The sequence below is a fragment of the Manduca sexta genome, chromosome 23, assembly GCF_014839805.1.
Source record: "Manduca sexta isolate Smith_Timp_Sample1 chromosome 23, JHU_Msex_v1.0, whole genome shotgun sequence".
Taxonomy (NCBI): domain Eukaryota; kingdom Metazoa; phylum Arthropoda; class Insecta; order Lepidoptera; family Sphingidae; genus Manduca; species Manduca sexta.
This window is the reverse complement of record NC_051137.1, coordinates 6,274,923-6,289,384: the sequence shown is the minus strand read 5'-3', so window position 1 is coordinate 6,289,384 and position 14,462 is coordinate 6,274,923. Positions and strand designations below refer to the sequence as shown.

The 14,462-nt window shown below is 34.4% G+C and overlaps 1 protein-coding gene across 2 annotated transcripts; it reads left to right on the top strand.

Moving 5' to 3' along the window:
• Positions 1–2,761: 2,761 nt before the first annotated feature.
• LOC115451927 (tyrosine aminotransferase) lies at positions 2,762–14,331 on the top strand. Of its 2 annotated transcripts, XM_037442074.1 has the most exons (6): positions 2,762–2,856; positions 8,970–9,149; positions 10,114–10,442; positions 10,763–11,236; positions 11,537–11,719; positions 13,872–14,331. In XM_037442074.1, exons 2-6 carry the CDS (start codon positions 9,005–9,007, stop codon positions 14,067–14,069), a joined length of 1,329 nt encoding a protein of 442 aa, XP_037297971.1. In that variant the 5' UTR covers positions 2,762–2,856; positions 8,970–9,004; the 3' UTR covers positions 14,070–14,331. The 2 variants fall into 2 exon arrangements, with proteins under 2 accessions (XP_037297971.1, XP_030036199.2); XM_030180339.2 differs by lacking the exon at positions 2,762–2,856 and having other exon boundaries at positions 8,791–9,149.
• Positions 14,332–14,462: the final 131 nt, after the last annotated feature.

The following is a 14,462-nucleotide window of genomic DNA, read 5'->3' as shown; positions in this document are numbered from 1 at the left end:
TTGTTAGTTTCATTTAAATGATATCTCTATTAGCGCCATGTAGCACGTAAAATAATGTATAGTATGGTTTGATAATAAGCAGGTATTTAAATACAAAACCCAAACACTTTTCTAATTTTCCAATTTAAATGAACAAACAAAATAGCTTATCAATCATGTAATATAAACAGGTACCTATTAAATATAGAATGGGTATTTCGAAAAACACTTTTTTCAACTAAATGCTTTTTAGGAACAATTATTAGATATCAGTTTCTTCTATTAATAATATTACATAAAATTTCATGAGAACTTATATAGACGAGTACATACGTACCTACTTATACCAACTAGTTCTTTTTAAGTGGGCACGAATGACCATATCCAAACCTATAGCGAGCTAGCTTTTGCATGCGGTACTACCCTCGGTGGTGAAAACGGCTTTGTGATTGCGCAACTGATTTAAATAAATTTTAACGGAGATCAGTCAGGTACTGGTGGTAATTCTCTCATATGTAAGAGTGCGTCTGGGTAAGTACCACCGCAATTTCTATATCTGCCGCCAAGCAGCAGTGTGTGACACTGTTGTATTCTGGTATGAAAGACACGGTAGGCAGCGCAGCTGCTGGAGATAGTAAGACTTAACATATTATGTCTCAGGAAGGCGAGCGCAGTGGAATACCAAACAATATTTTGTAATTCAAAGTGTTGGATGGTGTTTATGGGCGGTCGTATCGCTTACCGTCAGGGAAACGCCAAGCTTGTCTCGTCATTCAAAGCAATAAAAAAAATGTGCGCAGGAGACAGTGCATAAATGTGTGCGCAATACAAAGGTGCACTCTCAAAGTCCGGTGGGACGGCAATCCGACATGACCAGAGGGAGGTCAGGCGCGGGGTCAACGGTTTTACGTGCTTTCCGAGGTACGGGCGAATCACACCGCCAATCTTCTGACTAAGATGGAAAATCCCAGTCACAATTATTTTCGGCGCGACCCAGGATTCGAACTCAGGACCTCAACGCGATAGTGGTACACGTACAGCGTACGCAATACAACTTAGCCATCGAGGCGGTATAGTAGAGCAGTTGCCATACTAATATTTTTATTGTATTCTTTGTCGATATATCGCACTTTTACAACTTACACTGAAGCAATTTTGATGACAATTCTTGGCACGAACTAAACTTGATCCTCAAAAAAGAATAAATTATAATAGAAGGATAGATGAATAATATGTTGTTCACAAACCGAATTCAACGTCTTAAACGATTAATGAAGTCGCAAGCGAGTGCCAGTTTACTTGTTAGAACTTAGCAATCCACGCTAAATAAAAAAAATTAAAGACATATGTTTAAAAATTTAAGGTTTTCGAAATTTTTCCTCTATATGTGTTATAAAACCTTGCTTCATATTAAGTTTCAATATTCTAAGTCGACTGGAAGTACCCTTTAGGTTTTGATTCCCTTGCGAGTAGTTGCGAGTTTGAAAATATGCGGCTTAAATTGCTGTTTCTTTTGATTTTCGTTGACATCGAAGTTTGATTTTGTTACAGCTTAAAGGTTTTATAGACCTGAGTATTTGATATGAATTTCAATTTAATACGTCTACGCGCTCATGAGGAAAGGGGTAGTAACTTTAAAATTATTAATAATATTTTTATTATATGATGTAACTAAAAATTCATGGTATTCACATTTTTTCCTTTATCTGTACTATAAGACTGCTTTGTACCAAATTTCAAGATTCTGAGTTCACGGGAAGTACCCTGTAGGTTTTGATTCCCTTGCGAATTTCGAAAATTTACGACATAAATGGTTTCATCTTTTGATTGCGTTGGCTTAGAAGTTTGATTATTTCACAGCTCTAAGGGACAGTAGACTCGAGTATTTGATATAAATTTCAGCTTAATACCTCCACGCGTTCCTGAGAAAAAGGGTCTTGACAGACGGACGGACGGACAACAAAGTGATCCTATAAGGTTTCCGTTTTTCCTTTTGAGGTACGGAACCCTATAAAAACGAAAAAAAAAAAAACGTAATTACCTACTTGTATCTATTATTAATTTATTAATTTATTTGTACACTTATTACATATTATATAATTATGTAATGATTGAACTAATGACTAGCTAATTTCATGGTGTCGGTTTTTTCGTGACGGTAAATTGCGAGCAACGTCAAAATTTACTCTCATAATTTTTCCTTAGCGCGAACAAAAGTATGTACTACGTATAACTTAAAAAAATATGCGTTTTCATCTAGTGGTCAGCTGGAACAATGAACAGTTTTACGTTAAGTTATTTATGTTATCTTAACTTGTAACAAATATATCCAACTCTAAGATTTAACTAGGATTTAGAAAAAAAAAACAAAATAGAAACAGATATTTTGCATTTTTTATAAGTTTACAACGATTTTAAGTCCCGTTACTGGGATTGCCTTTGAGAAAATAGAAAGAACACTTTAAATTATTAGGAAGTGATTTGAACACAAGTGTAGCCAGTAGTCGTGATGTGAAATTAAGTTTTTATTAAACACTTATTTAAATTTATTTGCCGTTACTTCTTACTGATTTATAACTTAGGTATCCACCTATAATTTTATAATTTATTTAACTATGTCATTTTAATATTCTACCTAACCGTGAGAATTATGACAAAAAACTGAATATTGAAATACAAATATGGCAGCCCGCTGTATAAAATCGTAAATTTTTCTAGCTCTTATAAATTGACGTAGATGGCGTTGTTTATGGTACAAAAAAGAAAGAAATTGTCATTTGAAATTTAGTCGGGTTTTTTACAGCCACTTTATAGCACCACGTTGTTAAAAAATCGTGATTAGTCCATTTATTGTACTATTTCAGCGAATCCTTTGAGGTAAGGTTATTGATAATAAGTTGCTTTATAAATCATATGAGTGCTTAATTATTTAATAATATTACAATTAATTACATTTTTCGCGACGTTACATCATTGAACAAAATACCTAAAAACTTAGAATCTTAAATGCTACGGTGGCTAAGTCCGTCTAGTCTATAGAGAATAAGATCGCCATGTTAAGCCGGTACGTCGTTTTCAGGTATTGCAGAACATTTACTTACCACCCTTGGCTAAACAAAACTTAAAGTAAAAATTCAATTTATTGTATATACTATATTATTATTTAAGTATTCTTATTTGACCTTGGACAAATTAATTATTTTTCTATAAATAGCATAAAGTCCCTTAATTGTAAAATTAAACGTGTGTTAGTCACGTTCCTATTAAAACTACATAATATGGTAGGAACTCACGTGTTTTGTTTAGCTGCCACCCCTGATATTTAACGACATCGGAAGTCCTAATGGGGAAAAAATCCGCTAAAAATGTGTGTTAATGTGAATAATAGTGATGAAAAGGTTTTTAACTCCTGAATAACAAAGTATGCTGAAGTAAACTCATTTGACAGCATATACTGAATTCTTCTTGAAAGATATTGACATGCATACTATTTAATTACTTATAGTTTTTTTGTCTGTTTGGTCTTAGCCGACATAGTAGAGAAGTCCGACTACATGTAAATTTTCAAAAGGTTTTTTATTACCTAACCCATAATTATTTCGTGTTTTTGAGTTTTATTTAATAGCAAACTAAATATTTCATCACATAGATTGAATTTATTATTTTTTATACAATATTATCGAAAAGTCTTAAATCCGTCCCTGGAATATAAGGAGATGAGTTATGCCGGTCTACGCCGAGTTGACCTTACATATTTTTTGGAAGTAGGAATCTACTGTCAACAAAATCATAATAACAATGAAATTGAAAATAAGAAACTAAGTATAAAACTAACAAACCACACGCGAAATCAATAGGATTATTCATCCCCACATGGGAATATTTACTTAATTCTTTATTCCTTGGGAATTTATTTTAATAAACTTTTTATTAGTTTAAATTCCCTCCAACTGGTTTATCATACCTGTGTAAGCCTAATATTATTTAATTGTACTTCTAATGGCAATAACAGTAAGAATAGAATTTCTGTTATCTATATTAATTTTGCAATATAAAATAAATCGTTGTCATTATATTTTTATCGTCAAATACAGGTAGGTACCTACATATCGCGTAAAACGGTCGTTGTAACATTTATTACATGTAAGTATCAGTGAAGTGATAATTATGTATAGGTAACATACCTTCATTGGTACCTACTTATTCATTTGTTAAACATGAAATTCTGTGCATAATATAACACATCAATTTTGCGAACTTATGAAAATCTCTATCTAATATAATAATGCTCATGTTTAAAAATAAACTAATTTAACAAAACCTAATAAGTATGAATTTTTTTGATTAAGTACTAATTCTATAATTTTCTATAAATAAAATATGAATTACTTAAGTATATTAATTTAATTGTGGCTCCGCCCGGTTTTGTCTGTAAGGTTCTGTTTCGCTAACATCTTATCCCACTGTAATAGTGTATTCAACAAGCCCTGGTTGGGAAATAGTTTAAGAATGTGGGTACGCAGATAGTGGTATGTTGTGCAGCGGGTGGGCAATTTAAGAATATCGACCCATTTATGTATAAAAATAACTGCGCCGAATGCGTCATTTGAAACAAAAGTACAAGGGACAGAAATTACAACAAACAATCAAACAAGTATTGTACGTCATACAATAAATTACTAAGGAAAACATAATCTTTGATTGAGTGATCCAGAAATTGGTTTTATTGTCTTTCATGCCTGTAATAAGAATTCTTGTTAGTAGATATTTGAGTAAAATTTAAACGTTGGCCATTACTATTATTAATTTTAGGTTTGCATGTTTGTCTGAAATGTGGCGTCGTAACCGGTAACTCCCAAATGAATGGTCAGATTTAAACGCGTTTTTTGTTTCAAAACTGATGGAGAATTTTTTTAGCTAAAATTCAGGAAGATATATTCTGGCACTTAAAGATCATGAGGCTTTTCCTACTTTCACAGATCCGGTTGGTTTTAAATGTGGTATATTATTGCTTCGGTGGTATTTTCAAGATATTGCAACCTTAGTGGTGGGTATTAGTAAAAGGTATTTCTGTATGGATTATAATTTCGATTAATTAATTGCTAAAAATAAGGTTATTGTGCCGTTTTCCTGAGGGTTGGTAGGAACTTAACTATTTTGCGCGTACGCAGGTATGTCAGATTTAGCATCATCATCAAAGATCATACTATATAGAAGGAGTGTAAACGAATAGAAAATTATGTGTGTTACAAATTTATTAAAGCACATCCCCGAACAAATAGCGTTTAGAAAAACAATATCCACATTATAAAAAATATGTATGAAGAGATAGAGACAACATATTGCAAAAATATGACGAAGCTTCGAATAAATTGCTTCTAAAATAAGCTTAACCCGTCATTTTGTTTAGGGGAGCGCCTTAAATTCGATGGTAAAATTTCAATCACTGGACGGACACTACTTAGTACTAGTAATAAGACCACTGAAATTAACTTTCTAAATAGTCTAAATATCATTTATCAGCCCCTGTACCTACCTACGTAAATGTTAGAACCAGTTTATTCTTACTGATTTGCCAATAGTCCCTATGTAAGTAATTAAATAAAACTTAGAGCGATTTTAAACAATTAACAAAACATTTGACATTAAATTGTTTGTCATTCATAATCATATTGTTGTCTGTCTGTTTTTAGGATTTCGTACCTTAAGCAACCGTTATAGGATCATTTTGTTGTATGACTGTCTATCAAGACCTTTTTTCACAGAAACGCATAGATGTATCAAGTTGAAGTTTATACTCGGGTCTACGGTCTCCTCCAGCTATTATTAGGTCCTTACTTATGTAATTATGCCGTGCCCACTTTGATCTGAAATATCTCCTCTTTGTTTGAGACTTCTTAGTTCAAATTTATAAATGCAATTTTCTGCTATATTTGTGTTTCGAAAACAGTCATTTAATTGTTTTTTTTCTGATTAGTTTTTCTTTCGCGTTATTCATATTCCACAATGGAAAATATGAAATATCGGTGTGAGTGATAAAAATGTTTTAATCCACTTGGAGGACATTGGGAAAGTAAAAAAGCTTGAAAGGAGACAACCTCATGAATTGAGTAAATCAAACCAGCATACACGCGTCGAATGCTGCTTTACATTGCGAAACCCATACAGTAATGAAGGGATTTTCAAATCGAATCATTACCTGTGATGAACAGTGGATCCGGTACTAGAATCGAAAGCGCTCGTCACAATGGCTGAAACCTGGAGAACCAGCCAAAGCCAAGCAAAAATTTACTAAAAAAAAATTACTAGTGAGTATTTGGTGGACTAGTGCCGGTGTCGTTCTCTATAGCTCTAAAATCAAACGATTACGGCAGATATCTATTGTCATTACATGCAAACCATGATGGAGGAAATAGCTGCTAAACAACCAACGCTGGTCAATCGTTCTAGGGCACCGCTGCTTGAGGACTATGTTAGACCCTACACAACAGATCGCTGCAAAACTAGAGGAGCTGCAATTAGCATGTCTGCGACGTCCACCGTACTCCTCATTACGCAAGTAATGAGAATCTGTTGATTACCACTTTTTAAAAATAATCGACTCCGATGTGGCAGTCCACACCACCTTCAGAGAGTTTACTGATTCTCGCCCCCCATGATATTTTTACGAAAGGGATCAATAAATTCCCTATGTGATGGCAAAAGTGTCTATAACAATGGTATATACTTTGTATAATAAAAAATCGACTTTTTATTCCTCCTATATAAAACGCTAATTTCATATGTAAGGACTTAATAAAAATCAATTTATAAGTTAAAGCGATCAGAAGATATGATCGTTTATGTCTCATATTTTGCGATTTCTCTACGGAATCACAATCTGTAGGGTTTTCCCGTTGACCATGAATCAATCAATCAATCATGAATTTTGACAAGAAGCCATGTTTTAGCACAGGTAAAGAAAAAAGTCTGAAAATCGTATAAATTTATATAGGGGAACACGGGGCATAACGGGGACGTTAAGGGAAATAAAAAATAAAAATATAATCCGGATATTTTTATTAATTAAATGTAATTGAAACACTTAGGTAACTTATTAAACTAACATTTGGCATATAATTTGGTAGTATAAATAATTAAATAAAAAATAAAACAAAAAAAAATTAAACTCAATAAAACCCCATTGTGCCCCAGGGTAGGGGCAGTATGGGGTACTTAGCTAATTACGCCAAGTAAACTGTGAGGCAAAGTAGCAACTTTGCCTCACAGGTTACTTGGGAATGGGAAAGACCGTCTGCGGAACATTATACAGTTTAGAGGCTTTTCTGTAGCCTGCTATTTTACTCAAAACTTCATCAATGGTCTGTTTCATGCTCTCCGCAGACCAACTGCCTCTCGTACTATTTTTTATGTACGTTCGTACCGTTTTATTACCTAAAACAAAATAAATTCTGTTATCAAATAAAAGATCATTCTTTCAACCTATTTTCATAACAGCTACGGGGCACAATGGCGTACCCCATCGTACCCCGTAGAGCCAAGCCCCGTTATGCCCCTTGTTTAACACTTATTTAAATAATAAACAAAAAAAACAAATCGATTGTTAGAGTAATTTTGTTCAAAATATATCGTAAAGTAATATCACTAGAAAAAAAAAAACAAAAGTAGTAGCTCAAGCACTTACCGTTTTATGTGTGTCTTCGTATTCACTAACAATTAGATAAAATAATGATAAAAATGTTTTTTTGGTGTAAAAACCCATGCGCTCGGTCCTGTTACCTATAATTGTCAGACTAAAGACTGATGCAAAATGACCATCTTTTTGCGCCAACAACACAACTGTATTGTACGTAGTTACTTGTATATGTGTGTGACCCCGTCGTGCCTCACGTCCCCGTTATGCCCCCCCTTCCCCTAGTACTTTCATAACAAAAAAGCTAATTTATCATCTATTAAAAGGTACTAGGAACTTATTTTTATTTACGGTTAGAGTACCTAATAACTGTGTAGGGTTCGGACAGCGAAGTTAAATTTATTAAATTTGTACTTGTAATATAACCCTCGGTCCGGAACCCTCGGGGTGCCAGGTCGAGTCGCACTTGTCCAGTTTATTTTTAATCAAAATAGTTAATTCTGTTTATGAAATTACATTGTCAATAATTAAAAACGTGCTCGGCGTAGTTCTGTCCTCCTCCCTAAAGCGTGAGGCTCCGTGATTTAACCGACGTACGGCCTCGGGCTGGTGCAAAAGAAAGGACCTCAGCTGGGCTACACGAGGCCTCTCTAAAGCGCGAGGTCCCATGTCAAACGACGCGCGCCCCTGAGCGGGAGCAAAACATAGGCACCGATTTTAATATTTATTTTGAATGTAGAACGCTTTGAGCGTGGTGACCTAAAAAGAAGATCCATAACTGAGATGTGCCAGACCCTAGGTGATTGTCTGGTTCGCGCCCATCTAGAACTACCACTGCATCACATTAGTTACGAGTACCTACATCACATTTTTGGAATAAACAATGATTGTATTTATTTACGCAAGTGAATATCCTGGCCTATGTTTTTAATATACATATTAATGACACAATCTATTGCGTATTGTTTGCGTTAGGAACGTAATGATCGCAAACATAAACAGATTAGTATCTACTGATAGTTTTCTCAATGCGACAAAAAAGATTGGTCTATGTGGCCGGGGAATAAAAAGTCACTATTATATTAAAAATAAAAAGAGGGCTTGTTAATTTGTTAATAAACTGGAACCCCGGTAATATTTAGTGACTTAAATATATTCACATAGTTGGATACCATTATATAAGCGAGATACGGAATATATAAACAACCTGCTTCTATTGCCGTCACCTCATCTACATTTTCAAACCTGTTCCACGACTCGAGAGCCTGTGCTCGTCAAACGCCACAGTTCCGATACAAAAGTGAGGTGTATCGAAATGCGAGCAATATTCACAATTCAAGTTTAAGTATCGCCACAGGCCGCAGCGTTCCATATTCCACAAGTTTTGTGCCGATGTCGCGACGGTCACGAGGCAGTAACAAATGGGAGGTGCGTGCATCGACGTTGGCTCGCAACACCCATAATCTCATTCGAAATATCGTAGAGAACCTTCAGGTGGAGCCTAACCCTAGTAAGCAGTTGATAGCTCTTTCCGTTGGTAAGTTTATTTATATTTAATGTATTGTTTGAATACAGACCTGTCGGAGACGAAATCAATGTGTCATCTACATTACAAAAACTGAAAAACATTAACTAATAACATGTAAATTGGCGAAACTAATTTTTCCAAAAGAAAATATAAATATGTATTCAAAATATTTACAATAATATAAATTCAAGCGATTCTCAATCGTTAATTAATTTAATTAAAATGTTATTATATATGTTTTTCTTTTTTGTGGGTAATAATTACTTAACATTAGTCTTAAACACCCTTTTATTTAATTCTACAAAAACCTGGACAGAAATTATTGTTTAAAATAGTACTATTACTTATTCAGGTTATTTGTAAATAATCGTATTGATAAAAACAATATAAATCCCTTATAATTTGTCTTGGTACACCAAAAAAAAATAAGCCCCGATCCCCGATCATAAGACCGACCTTTCCAAGTAGGTATATTCTAGAGTGCGATGGAATGTGCTTTAATAATTGAGAAAAACGAGGCTTTAGTACATAATATATTTTACTCAACTAATGTTATTCAAAGTTAAGGCGTAGTTATGTTACCTAGACTACCTACCTATTTTAGAGTGCAAAAGTGTCTTAACAAGAATCTATTTAGTTTGTTTTCGCTCGATTCGCAAACTAGCTGACAAATTGTAAGTTTCGTAGAACAAGGTACATATTAGAAAAATAAAAACATCAAACACAGCGCCATATTTCAATACTACAGATTTAAACTGACGTAATATTTTTAAAGTTATTAAAGTTGACATTTTAAATCCTGAAGCTTCACATGTTTAAATTAGCGACCCACTTATGAAGTCAAGGTCAACGGGATTGCGATTTCACAATATTTTTAAGTAACTGAATTATCCTTTTCCTAATCATGTTCAACAAATAACAAATGCAATAAACATCTAGGTAAGTACTAATTTTATCGTATACCTAATATCAGGTGACCCAACAACTTTTGGAAACCTTAATCCTCCTGAGCAAGTATTACAAGCTGTCCACGAGAGTGTTGAATGGCACATAAGTCGTGGCTATGCTCCAGCTAAAGGGCATGCGGAGGCACGGCAGGCGGTAGCTGAATATAGTGCGCATAAAGGAAATGTAACAGCTGATGACGTTATTTTATGCAGCGGCTGCTCGCACGCCATCGAACTTGCAATCTCCGTTATAGCTGACTCAGGACAAAATGTTCTCGTTCCACGCCCGGGGTTCATGATATACAAGACTATAGCTGAAGGGCTGGGCATTGAAATTAAATATTATCGATTATTGGTAAGTGTGTAGTTATTATTTCGTGTTTGGAAATACTACGTTGATTTGACTTATAAATATACGTTTAATAAAATACGTCGAAACATGTTTAAATTAATGTCTACAAAAATTAAAACATGAGGCGCAGGGAGAATACAAAGTCTTATTATACAGGTTTCTAGAAACACACATAACAAGTTTCCAGTTTGTAGCTGACCGAATTTGCATATATCTTATTTACGCTTTATTTTCTTTATAAATGCGTAATGCCTTGAGTGAAGGTGTGGACACTTATACCAAGACATGCCCTATACGTAATCTAGATTGTTTTTATTTTTTAGCCTGATGAGCAATGGAAAGTGGACCTAGAAGATTTAGAAAACCAGATAGATGATCATACAGCAGCGATCGTTGTAATAAATCCGTCAAACCCATGTGGATCTGTGTATAGCAAAGATCATTTACTGGAGATTTTGGATATAGCATCTAGGAATCATGTGCCTATCATTGCTGATGAAATATATGAGCATTTCGTTTTTTCTAACTACGAATTCACTGCCTTATCAACACTTTCACAAGATGTTCCTATATTAACATGTAGTGGACTTACAAAGCGGTTTTTAGTTCCTGGCTGGCGCATGGGTTGGATTGTTATTCACGATAGACAAAACATATTTCAAAAAGAAGTACGCGAAGGTCTGGCTCAACTCGCCAATCGTATACTCGGTCCAAATACATTAATACAACGAGCTTTACCATCCATATTAAAATATACACCACAAAGTTTTTTTGATGAAGTAGTATTGTTCATTGAGGTAAGTAATTGTCGTGTTGCATCAAACGTTTGGTATAACTAACTCGATTAAATGATTAAATTTATAACTTGGTTTCAAACTGTAGGTAAATACGTAAACGAAACGGATTGTTGATCCAAAAAAAAAAATCATCCACCTAAAAAAATTACTCGATTTTAAATATAACACAGGGACGCTGCCAGCGTAGTTGAGATCGAGATTTCAGTGACGTGTTGGTTTTAACATTTTAAATAACATGTTGACTAACAAGCAAGATTGTAAATAACATGTTGACTAATCATAATAATATTATATTTTTAGAATCAAGCAAAACTGGCGTATGAAGAGCTACGGAGAGCGCCAGGATTACGACCCGTAATGCCTCAGGGTGCTATGTACATGATGATCGAAGTCAAAATGTCCATGTTTCCTGAATTTAAAAATGAACTCCAGTTTGTTGAACGTTTGGTCTCCGAACAATCAGTTTTTTGCTTACCAGGGCAGGTATGTTCAATTAAATTGGAACTTATCTATACTATTATATAAAGCTGAAGAGTGTATTTGTTTGATTGAATGCGCTAATCTCAGGAACTACTGGTTCAATTTTTTTTTTTTTTTAGTGTTGCATAGCTTATTTATCGCGGAAGGCTAAAGGAAATTCATAATCATATATAGCGAGCGCCAAAAAAAAAATTGCAAAGGACGGGGAAGATTTATTTCTTTTGAGAGATCTCGTTATGTGCGGTGCGTAAACCGTTAGAGTTACACTAGAATCATGTATTACGGAATTGTACCTACCTATTAAAAAGTTTAAAAATATATTCTAAAACAAAGTCTTACTGCATGTGTCTGCCTGTCTGAACGCGATAAACTTAAAAACTACGGAACGGTTTTCCATGTTTAGTATGGAGATAGTTTGAGACTCTGGGAACGATATAGGTTACTTCATATCTCAGGAAAATATATAGCAAGACTTGTCCCGAAAAACTTAGTCCCGCGGGCGGAGCCGCGAGCAAAACTAGCGATGTTATATTTTTTGAAGAATTAATACGATATAAATACCAATTACATCATAGTTGTGGCTATAAAGCTTGATAACCATATTTACGAATGGGCACCGAATCAGTCAATTTACTAATGGTTTTGTATTCTAATTTGCGGAGCCACTGGCTATAATACATATTTAAATTAGGTAGGTAGGTACTAGAGCGACAGTAAAGTATTATGTACTTAATATAATGATGTCCCATTGCTAAGTACTGGCCTTCTCTACTACTGGGACCGTTTAAACAGTCTACCACTCTGCTTAGGTACTGTGGGTACTAGATTTCACATAGATACCGTCGAAATTCTTATAGAGAGTTATTATTAGGCAGCAAAATTTGTAGGTATCTTGGTACTTCAAATTTGAACAAAAATATTTGTTTATTTTTACACGGCAAAGTCACCACACTAAACCTGATGGTTAGCAGAGTGGATTTCAGATAGAATGTCGATAATGATTATACCTTTCGCCAGTCAACATAAATATGCCATTCCATCGGGATAAGTATTGAATTATTTTAGTTTCATAATTTTAATTGGTTAAAATTTTTGAAACAGTATAAATATACTTAAACCTAACATGTTATTATTACATAATATTATATACCTAAACGCATTAGTGTTTAATCGTGTCTTTTGTCTCAGAAGAGCTCTGTAGAATTGACTCTGTATTTCCGACCACGGAAGATAGCATCTCTACATTTACTTTTCACTCTCGTCCCATTCTTATTGTAATTACGCACAATATCTGGATGAAAAACATCTCTGTCTTACAAAATAGCCACATAATACTATATTACCTACGGTCCAAATTTTCATACACGAATGGCCCTGTTTGCGAATGTACTTACCTCAAATACTAATATAATCTTTAACTTTTAATCATTTAAAACTATTAAAAATATTGTCAATTTGTTTTTACACCCTCTGTAATTGCAAAATTATCCTCTGTAATAATAGTAATGTAAGTAAGAATAAATAATTACTCAGCGTAAAAACACGGTTTGTTTGTCCCATCGCGGCCCTGAAGAACTTTGCTATCAGACTACGCGAGGGAATTGGGCCGCATAAAAGTTACATACTCACAAAAACATCAAGAGTTATTTATGAATAATACGGAAAAATATAGCCACCGTTTGAATGTGCACCGCGTTCAATTATACCCCACAATACCCTATTTAATACAAAATTTCAAGTAATCTTAGCAACATTAAATATTTTAGAGCTATATGCTCTATGTAGATATTAAAAATACATTAGGGGCCGTTCAAGTATTAGGCAAATTTTGGAGATTTTTGACCCCCCCACCCTACCATGTAACGCGCCGTAACGTTTTCCTGTACGCCCCTGCTCCCCCTCAAAAAGTTATGTAACTCAAAAATTAGTTTTTTTTTCCGAAAAGTACCGGAAAATCGCCAAAATACTTTTGTTATTGTTTTAAAGTAAAAAATCCAATGTTAAATAACGCGGTGTATGAAACCCTCCTCCCACGCCTGAAACGCACCGTAACGTTTTACAAGACCCCCCTTCCCCTCCAAATTGCGTTACGTAATGCTTGAACGGCTGTTCTGACTGACGTTGTTCATGCTCATGTGTTGATATTCTTTCGCAGTGTTTTGAATATCCAAACTTCATGAGGATCGTGCTAACTGTGCCAGAAGATATATTAAAGGAAGCGTGCTTAAGGATTGCTACTTTTTGCAAGGAACATATAGTATCGAGAGAAAAATTGAAAGAAATAGACACCAATTTTGTGTTACCCAGTGAAACTCAAGTCATTTGCGATAATGGGTTGACGCGTGTTGCTTAAAGGTGGTTGCAAGGCGTTTTTTAGGGCCATATATGCAAAGAAGATGTGTTTTTATTCTTATGTGTGGACATAATGCCCGCATCACCGTAACATCATGATGATTTTGTTTATCTGTAATTATGTGTCTGGAAAATCATCATTCCTCAATAGGTACACAATAGACAATAATAATACCTACTTATCTACTTATGTACAAATTTTATGTTGCACGTTTTTGTTGTGAAATTATATTATGTTAAATAAACAACTTATTGCATTGAAATGTTGTTTTTGTTTGTTACCAACTTTTGCTCGCGGCCTCGCCCGCCTGAAAAGCCTTTCCCTATAAAGGTTCTAAACGAATGTAGCGATCTTTGGTGTCATCTGAACACAAGCACCACCTATTTAAAAAAT

What these genes read in the sequence shown, in the direction of transcription:
- LOC115451927 (XM_037442074.1), top strand. Translation starts at nt 9,005, where the DNA reads ATGTCGCGACGGTCACGAGGCAGTAACAAATGGGAGGTGCGTGCATCG. An exon ending in AAGTAGTATTGTTCATTGAG is followed by an intron (nt 11,237 to 11,536) that starts GTAAGTAATTGT and finishes TTATATTTTTAG; the next exon opens with AATCAAGCAAAACTGGCGTA. An exon ending in TTTTTTGCTTACCAGGGCAG is followed by an intron (nt 11,720 to 13,871) that starts GTATGTTCAATT and finishes ATTCTTTCGCAG; the next exon opens with TGTTTTGAATATCCAAACTT.